General features: G+C 34.0%; 1 protein-coding gene across 1 annotated transcript; it reads right to left on the reverse strand.

Moving 5' to 3' along the window:
- Positions 1-7,538: 7,538 nt before the first annotated feature.
- On the reverse strand, positions 7,539-8,509 carry LOC148547418 (uncharacterized). The gene is made up of 5 exons (XM_088495430.1): positions 8,439-8,509; positions 8,199-8,358; positions 7,906-8,118; positions 7,718-7,769; positions 7,539-7,603 (listed from the first exon to the last, which is right to left on the reverse strand). Exons 1-5 carry the CDS (start codon positions 8,507-8,509, stop codon positions 7,539-7,541), a joined length of 561 nt encoding a protein of 186 aa, XP_088351556.1.
- Between the last annotated feature and the right edge of the window lie 1,611 nt (positions 8,510-10,120).

A 10,120-nucleotide genomic window follows, 5' to 3' on the forward strand; every position in this document is an offset into this window, starting at 1 on the left:
TGTTATTAGTTAATTATTAATGTTTAAAAATATGGGATAAAGTATGTTGTTGAATTATTAAATTAAAAAAATTGAGTTAATATAGTTAAATGATGATTAAAAATAATAAATTATGATAGTTTTTAGTATTTTTCTTAAATTTTATATAAAGTTAATGGTTAGAATATTTCTACCGTAAATTATCATTTTTATCTAACAAAAATTAGAATATTAACAAATATATTCATAAAAAGGTAAAAAGAGTCTTGTATTCATAAAAGATGGTTTTTTGTATAATAAATATATCTAAAAATGGATGTGAGTGAGAACAAAAAGTGGTAGTCCCAACTCTTCACTTATAAATATTTATGTGTTAATAATTAAAACTATATTTTTAAAAAATCAGTCATCATTTGAACTCCAAATAAAAGCTACATAGGGGTTGTCATCAATAGGCCATGTAGAAAGGCCTACTAACAAAGCAAATGTTCGGGTAAATTTGTCATCTGGAAATTATCTTTTATATGTATGATCTTGCTTTTTTTTTTTTTCGGATAAATTTGTTAATGTGGTAGTCTTTTATTTTCTGTTAAAAACTGATAGTTTAGTCATATTTCTATTTAAAATTTGACACACCCACAAAAAAAATGAAAAATGAAAGGAGTTCAAATATCTTCGTGGTAAATAAGATGCGATAGCCTCATGTTGCGTGCATGCATGTTTCACTTTCACGTCAAAACGTGAAATAGTGGTAGTACTACTTTATAGGCTTTTCCATGACATTGAAATTAAGGGATGCTACGGTAAAGATGCCATTTTCATCTTTTTGTAAAGACGTTTTTTATTTTGTGGTTGTTATTGATTTAAAAGCGTATTACTAAAAGTGTTGCTTAAAGAGAAAGTGTTACCCTTAATCGTTAACTTGGCTCTGATACCAATTTTTGTAAGTCGACTTTTCTTTTAATTTCTTTTCCGAAATTTCTATTAACTCTTCATATTTTACTTCAAATAAGTTTATAATTTGTATAGATTCAATTGGTGGTGCTTTATTTAAATAATTTGTAAATTTATAATCTAAAGTATTGACCATTTCTACTATTTTTCTTGTATGATTATTTATTACTAGTCCTTAATGTATATTTATAATTCTGATTTTATTTTTATAGTTTTTCAATCTTGTTTTAGTTTATAATATTCTTTTTTGCATGGATTATTGTATATAAAATCTTTTATCTGTTTGTCTTTTTTTTTAATATAATTTCTCAAATCCTCAAAAACTTCTTTTATTTCTACACTTTCTGTTGTTTCTAAATATCTTTTTAATTTTTCAACTTCATTTTCCATTTTTTCTTTCAACAGCTTTAATTCTTTTAAGTCATAATATGGTTTTCCAGGCATTTATAAATTTTTTAAGTTTAATTCCAACTTGTTTATATTTATTCTTATTTCTATCATTTTTATTACAACGTCATCAATTTCGATCTGAAGATTATTTAATTCCCTTTTATACTCCTTTATTTTACTTTTTAATTTTTCCGCCCTTTTTCTTTTTATTTTATTTTCTGGTTTTTCAATCTTTTTATGCTTCATTATTTATTTTAGAATTTCTGCAAACTCTATCATCGATTCATCACTATTTTCTAGAGATTCTATTAATTTTTCTAGCTCTTCAACTTCTCTTTTCAACTTGTCATAAATTATTTTTAGAGCTTCAAATGCTCTTTGATTTATTTCAGAAAACTGTAAATAATTCAAACGATTTTCTCTTTCAAAGAGCTCTTGTTTCTCGTCTTGATAAGTTACATATATTTCTTCTTTATTTATTGTCATAATTTAGTGTTTAGGGTTTCATTTAATTTTTCGACCTTTTTTTGTTAATTCTTTTATTTCAGAATTTTCTTCTTTAATCTTTAACTTAGATAAACTCAAAGGGTTATTAATTTTAGATTCTCTTATTTGAAAATTCGATGAAACTAATTTTCCTGATGGTTCTTTTAATAATAGAACTGGGTTTTCAATAACTTTATATTTTGGTATTTCTGTTTTTATAATTTTCTGAAATAATTCATCGACATAAATTCTTTCTCTGTTTTTAAATATTATACTATGATGGCTATTTGTTAAAGCATAATTTATTGCATATGTAATTGAAAATGGTTCATCATCTTGTTCCATTAGATTCTTTCTGTGAAATTTATAAGCCAAACTTATAGATCTCCCAAGATTTTCAGTTGATAAAGGTATAGCGTATCCAAGATGGGCATTGAATTTAACATTTACGTTTGCCAAGTTTCCATGAACAATTCCAATTATTTGATCTATTGGGTCATCAGTAATTCTTTTATCAAAGATTGTTAGGCTTATTGGAGAATTAATTCCTTTCATATACGTAGATTTGATTAAGACTTGTATAGTACTAATATGAATCCATCCAATTTTGGATCTTTTTTGTTGATCCTTAATTTTCTCAATCTATTTACTCAATTCTTCATCATTTATCAAAGCTATTTCAAGTTCTCCATTGGCGAATTTTATCTTTATAGGGGCTTCAAGTTGAATTTTTCCATAGTATATTATATTTTTTCTATTAAAAACTTCTTTTAAAGGATTTTGTTTATTAAAATTTTCATTTGATTTGAGATTTAATTCTGTTTTTAGAATAGCCTATTTTTCATTATCTAATAAAGTAGTTAATCTATAATAATCAAATTCTTCTGTTAATTCTAAACTTTCTAAATAATTCATAATTGAAAGACTAGGATGAAGATGTACCTTTCTGGAGAAAAATTTCCTTTATTTAGTATATTTTACATAAGGTATTTTTATCTCCAGAGGGGAGATTGTAGATACTAACTCCAGAGGGGAGTTTAGAACTATTTTTCCCTAAAGGAATTCTTCCTCAGACTATAGAATCGCCTCGGCAGCTTCCTCCTTGCTCTCCTAGCATATGAGTACTCTTAGCCTTCTGCTTTCTATTGTCTGATGATCTTACAATTGCCTAAGCAATCTATTTATAATGGTTGGGTCTGATGGACAATTCACATCCTTACCCTTCTTATGACGTCATTGCTTACGTCATTGTTTATTATCTTGCACCAGCTACATTGTTAGTGCTCTATGACCTAAGCGCTTACGTCATTATGCAATAATGTTGAGAGATGCTTCAGATGCACTGTCTTCCTCTTTTATCATGTGGCCTTCAGATGCATTGTCTTCTTCCTTTATCATGTGAGTTGATTCCGTTTCATTATTGCTTTCTTCAGATATTTCTGAGGCACATAGCTGGCATTTGTGGTCTTCTCTGTCTTTTATCAAATAGCAGAGATTCCTCTTTATCCCTTCAGGGAGTTTTTCTAAAAGTCCAGATAAGTTGTAGAATGCTGATTCAAATTCCACTAGGAGTCTCATCTCTCTTTCTTCAATTTCATTTCTCTTACTGGACACAAGCAGAGTATTTCTACTTTTATAATTAATCCTTGTGTGAGATTCCTTCATTATTTTTTGAGTTCTTTTAAAGACCCTTGCTAATGTGCTGGCTAGCCTTCCTTCATGACTGTAAATTGTTAAATCTTGAATCTGATCAATTGGTTGAAAATTTCCTGGGAAGACGGACATGAATATTACTTGGTGTGCTGGAACCAAGCATTCTTCTTCTTCATTAAAAATAGGTTGACTGTTTGTAAATTTTAGGGATATATCCCTTGGATTTACATTGTCAATCATATTTTTAAATCTCTTTACTGCATCAACGAATCCTGCAGGAAACTCACTAATAATTTTTAGATCATTAAAAATTAAAATTGTATCAATTAATCCATACTGAAAAAACTGATAAGTGTCAGATGGGGAAGCATCTGGAAATATAACCAGCTTTGTTAGTTGTTCTTTGGCAATAGGATAATATCCCAAAATTGCCCTTTTTTCTTTAGTCCAATTCAGGACTATATTAAGGGTTTCTCTGAGATTTGATCTACAGACCCTTTTCTTTTCCTTGATTTCAGCTCTTGTAGGAATGTTTCTTATTATCCCTGTTCTCTGGGTTTGAATTGGAGCTTTATCTGCTCTTTTTAGGGTTTTCTCTGAGTGAAGAGCTTCATATTCCCTGAAAGATTCCTTTGCCTCTTCCAGTGTTAAAAACCCTCCTTTATGAATTATCCCTGATTGATGTATAAATGGTGCTGCTTTTTCCCAGGCATCATATACTCCTTTCATGGGGCCATTATAAATTATAAAATATTTTTTATCTTGGGTGGATTTTTTAATAATTTCAGCAATTATTTTATTTTTTGAAATTTTTTCTTCACCTGATTTGTCCACCATGCTTAGCAGGCTGAACTCTGATGGTTTTGCTTATTGTGTTGATTTTATTGCCTCAATGGCCTTCTTGAGGGATTGGATCTGTATCCTTATTTGCTGACAATGCTTGCATTTTTCGAGTTCTTGCTCATATTTTTGAATTTCTTGATCTAATGCGTTGTAAACGAACTCCATTCTCTTGTTAATGTATCTGCAATAACATTTTTGTCACCCTTAATATATTCAATCTTTATTGGATATTGTAACAAAAATAATTGCCATCTTACCAATCGTCCATGATTATAATCAACTTTTAAATTATATCGTATGAAACCTGTTAAGTAACTTGAATCTGTTGTAACACCCTAACTACCAAAGCTCACACTTCCGGCTGCGTGACTCTGATAGTTCGGACATTACGACGACTTTTATATTATTTAATACTAAAATATGAGCCTGTTTAAAACTTTAAATCGCAATACCGATCCAAAAATACTTTCATCCGATATCATACATCCATAAATACCATACAACTTACAAAAACTCATAAAGAGTACATCCATATATATATACAAATATATATAAAAATAATATTACAAACATAATCCAATACAATTCCTATCCCTCTTACAGAATATATCAAGATAAAGGCGAGGGTACAATAAACCATAACTAAAATGATACAGGGCATCACAACAACAATTAAATAAGCTCTTCGTAACTTCTGCGCCCATATCCTGAAAGGGGAAAAATGTAGGGGGGTGAGAACATCATCCTCGAAAGGGTTCTCAGTAGAGGGTTTTTGGGAATTACTGTAATAGGATACATGAAGATAACTACACCAGTGATTCATAACCGTCTTATGCCTCTTTTCAAAAACAACGGTTTACAATGAAAGTAAAGTCGGAAATCTTTTCGGAAAGAAGAACCGTTCAATTCTCAAAACTCAAAAGCCTTTCAAAACGGTTTATCTATGCGGAACCAAAATAGCCTTTCATAATTTTATTCCAAACCAGAAACACAAAACCGGAATCATCAGTTCATCTCTTTCCAACCACGGCCCTAGGCCCAAACCATCCAACCAACAACCAATCACCACAATCCAACAGAGTCCCAGATGCAAACACAGATAGGAAGTTCAAGCACAAACAAACAGTTATTACAAGTAGAACAGTTAGCAATTAATCACATAGGCAAACCAAGTATAATATGCACACCCAACCAATGTCACACAAATGCATATGATGCATGCCTGTCCCTAGTGGCTGATGATATCATCTGTCGGTTATAGAGCCAACCCGACAAGTCCTGGTAGCTAACCATTGGACTGTCCCTCTGTCGTGCATCCCCAACTCGAGTTATACTCATCATAAACTTGATCATAATCATGATCCATATCCATCACCCTCACTGGTGAATATTTATCCATCACTATCACTGGTGAATATTTATGGGGGCGAGCTCATCCGGGCCTTTCACAGTGCCCGGCCACACTTACGACATTGGGTTAACAGAGCTTCGAGTCTCAACCTGGAGCACATGGTGGCTAGCCATTGCTACTACCCAGGGAAACCCTCATCTCCAATAGTGGAAGTGCAACATCACAACTTATCAATATCTCAGCATAAATGCTTTCATTCTCAATCATGGATCAACATCCATCTCAGCCATTTGGCTCACGGTTCAATCCAGAACCAGCCAATGCTCATATCATTCAAGGCCATTCCGGCTCACAGTTCAATCCAGAACCATTCAATATGTATAATCATACACAGCCATTCCGGCTCACAACAAAACAGCACTTCCACATTCAAAATCATCAAGTTCATGAAACCGGCATTTAAGCCATAAATCATTTTCTCAATTCATTTCACTTCGAAATCAAGTTTCAACTCTTTTCAGCATTTGCTTTAAAGATCTCATTTCTCAAATCATTTCGGCTCATAAGCCACTTTTTCTCAAGGTAAATTCCCCTTTTAAAAACAATGCCACTCTCGGCATCCTCTTTCCAAAACTTCCATAATCATGGCAAGTTAAAAGCCTCTTTGAGATATTCAAAATCACCCATCCAACAATGGGATTTCATAACAAAAGTTTCTCGGCAGAGTCCCAAGTCTTTAGGGGAGAATAACATAACTCATTTCGCCAAATTCATTTAAAATCATTAAAACATTGGCTTTTTGATTTGAGTAAGCAAATAGGATCTAGGCCAAACCGAGTCATGTAATCATTTACTTCTTTCAAAGCCGTTTCTTTTACTTAGGCAAAACCAACTTCAACCCCCATGATAAATTCTAGAACGTTTCAACTGTTCAAAATTGTTTTAGTCTTGCAAGAATTCAGAATTCAAAGAGTACTTAAAACCTTTCTCAAAACATTTCAAAATGAAACTTGTCAATAGACCTTCAGGTTCTTTTAAAGTCATTGAAACTTCTTTAATTGAAACCCCCAAGTCAAATTCAAAGGCATAAACCCTTTTCACATCCAAACAGCTTTAAAACACAAGTTTCATCTAAATAACTTTCTCCTGAAAGAGATACAATGCCTTTCTTAAGAAGCAAGACTAAATCACAATTTCCTCTTTATTAATTCAAATAAAATAGTAGAAGTCTTTAACTCATCATTTTCCAGACAACATTTCAATAAAGACTCGGATTTTATAGAAATTTCGGCAGCACCTCCCCTAAAACTTGGACTTTTGCCACCCGGTTCGGGTCCCAACTAAACCGTTTCTCATTCCTTTTCAACAACTCAAAACCAGAAATCAATTCAAAAGCAAGCTAAATCCAACAGTCGCCTCACTGGCACACCTCAAGGAAACCATTTCAAAAATCAACTCAATATCAACCGATTTAACTCATTTATAAAGCTTTAAAGAATCGGTTCAGCAATAAAACATTTATCAAAACCAAATCAATTAAAGCAACCCAGGCTGAATTTCAAGAGTATTCTATCTTTCACATCATCAAAATAATTGACTCAATTCAAACCGATCCTCAACAGATTAAACTCATTTCAAATCTTTAAAGAATCAACTTCAAACATTATATTTCACAAGCCACAGAATAATTCAGCCAAACCAACATCCATAGTCATTCGAGTCAATCAATTAATACATAAGGCAGATACAATCACCAAATACACAATATCTCACATCAGTACCCATATGTAATAATTCCAATAATAAACTATAGTTTTTGGAAAGCGCACCTACCTCAAAACGCAATTCCATAATCCAAACGTCTTACAGAGTCCTTTCCGCCTCAACCCGAACTGACGGTAATCAAAACCTCAGCTCTCAGCCACTTTCGCAATATCCATAGAAACACTAATTGAAACATACAATAACCGAGACTCAATCTTATAGCGATTAATGCCGCAAAACCTCAGCGTATGATAACAGGACAGTAACCGAAAGAGCTTTCATATCGAAAACGCTTACCAAAACTAAGAAAGAACGGCCAAATCAAGCAACAGTAGTCCCGGCGGTGGTTCTGGCAACAATCGCGCTACACCCGATGACCAGAACGGCAGCAATCAGAACTCAAACCTATGTTACCAAACCTCAGAGTCTTTAACCAAGCATTACAGAATACTGACTAAAAGGGCTTTCCAAAATAACACGCTTACCGCAACAAGGGAAGAACTACACCGAGTAGCGGCAGCCCCGATGGTGGTTCCAGCAACACCCGCGCCACTCCCGGTGAGCGTAATGGTGGAAGAAGCAATGCAACCACTCCAAATGGCAAGCACGGCGACGAACAACACCAGCGGCGGTGAATGGCAGTAGCTCCGGCGTGGGTCCGGCGGTGGCAACTCGCGATAACTCCTAGCACAAACAGCCTCAGTACAACTCTCATGGCAGAGGTGAATTTTAACGGATAAGGAATGCTGAGGACGGTTTAGTGCTTACCAAATGACACCGCTTCAGTGGCGGTTTCCGGCGGACAGGCACGGCGGCGCGGCCCCAGACAGCAGAGGCGATAGCGAGCACTGGGGTTCAGTGAGCAGATTCGGCGGCGAGAGGAGGCACGAACGACGGCGGCAACAGCAGCACCTTCCTCCACCCCACGCGTGCGCTCTCTGTTCGTGAGCCGCCAAGGACGGCGACGAAGGAGACCTTGGCAGCAACAACGACGCGGCTCCAAGGTGGCAGCAGGAACCTCGAAGGCGTTCGGCCTTCACCGCGATGGCGAGCTCGTGGCGGGCACGACGGTGGCTTCTCCTTCTCCATTTTCGCGCAGCTCCTTTCCTCAAAGCTCGCCTTGATCTCTCTCTTACTCAGGCTAGATCTGCGACTTCATGGTGGCGGCGACGGCAGGACGCGTCGGTGGTGGCGAGGCGGCTGGATGGCGATTGTGACGAGATGGTAGCGGCGAAGCCCAGCACTCCGGCGCGACCTTCTTCCCCCTCGCGTCTCTGATTTCCTTTTCTGAGCTCCTCCCCCGTTCTCTCTGTGTGTGTGATCATTGGGGTGAGAGGGGAGAAACAGGGTAGGGGGTGCTGCTGAGGGTTAGGGAGAAAGGGTAAAATGTTGGGTGAAAATTAGGGTTAGGGCTAGTTTAGTAATTTCAATTAAAAATTGGAAACAATATAATAATTGAAATCCAAATTAAATCCAACACTAATTATATATAGAAAATACTATTTGCTCACCAATTTCACAAATTATTTTCAATAAAATATCCAAATCAAATAATTAGGAGTAGTATAATTAAATCCTTTATTTTCCAAAGTAGCAGTATTAATATTGAAAATATTAATTATTTAATTCAAATCATATAGAAATCCTTATTATTTTGCAACTACCAACTTTATACTCTGAATATAGAAAATAATCCAATAATTGTGAAATTGGATAATAACCATAACTTATCTCAAATTCAATAAATCAAAACTTGCCTTAATTATCTTTAATAAAATAATTTCTGAAATTAAAGCTATAAATAACTATATGATTTGAGACTTGATCATAAAAAGACTTTTCAAAGATTCTGGGTCTTACATCTGTCCTTAATGTAAATTCTCTGGGTAGTAAATCAATTTTCCATTTCTTAAGAGATTTAATTGCTGCTAGAGTTTCCTTTTCATGAGTAGTATATCTCTGTTCTGTTGGAGTAAAAGTCCCTGAAATATACCTGCAAAGTAATTCTTTTGGGGAATATTTAGAATCTAGTGATTCTTTTTCTTGTTCCAAACCTTTTATAGTTTTCTTAGCTTTTAGACATCCTGACTAGGTTATGTCTGAAGCATCTGTTTCCACTATTAAGTAGTCATTTTCTTCTGGAATATAAAGTTCTGGAAGTTTTTCACATAATTCTTTTACTCTTTGAATTTGCATACTATCTTTTTCTTCCCATTTTCATTCTTTTTTAGTACTTATTTTTGGAAATAAGCTTTTAGTATATTCTGTTATATTCTTTAAAAATTCTTGATCAGAAATATAATTTATACACCCTAAAAATCTTTGTAATTGTTTTCTATCTTCTGTTTTATTGGGAAATAAATTTACCTTTTCTAAAACATTTGGTTGAAGTTTTAGCTTTTCTTGAGTAGATAGAATTAATCCAAGAAACTCTATTTCTTGTTTTGCTATTCTTGCTTTCTTTTTGCTAAGAACTAATCCTTTTTCTATACATCTTTCTAAAACTATTAATAATTTTTGAAGATGATCTTCTTTATCTTGTTTTGTAAAAATTAGTATATCATCAATGTATACTAAAACAAATTCATTTAATTCTTTTAGATTTTCTTCCATAAATCTTTGATAAATACCTGGGGCTTGTTTTAATTCGAATGGTAATACATTCCATTCATAGAGCAACACACTTGTTGATTCTTTTGT

The sequence above is a fragment of the Arachis ipaensis genome, chromosome B8 (assembly GCF_059453495.1).
Source record: "Arachis ipaensis isolate K30076 ecotype BB chromosome B8, ASM5945349v1, whole genome shotgun sequence".
In the NCBI taxonomy this organism is placed as follows: Eukaryota; Viridiplantae; Streptophyta; class Magnoliopsida; order Fabales; family Fabaceae; genus Arachis; species Arachis ipaensis.

What these genes read in the sequence shown, in the direction of transcription:
- LOC148547418 (XM_088495430.1), bottom strand. Translation starts at nt 8,509, where the DNA reads ATGGAGAAGGAGAAGCCACCGTCGTGCCCGCCACGAGCTCGCCATCGC. An exon ending in GTAGTTCTTCCCTTGTTGCG is followed by an intron (nt 7,770 to 7,905) that starts GTAAGCGTGTTA and finishes GATTGTTGCCAG; the next exon opens with AACCACCGCCGGGACTACTG. An exon ending in GCCGTTCTTTCTTAGTTTTG is followed by an intron (nt 7,604 to 7,717) that starts GTAAGCGTTTTC and finishes TGTTTCAATTAG; the next exon opens with TGTTTCTATGGATATTGCGA.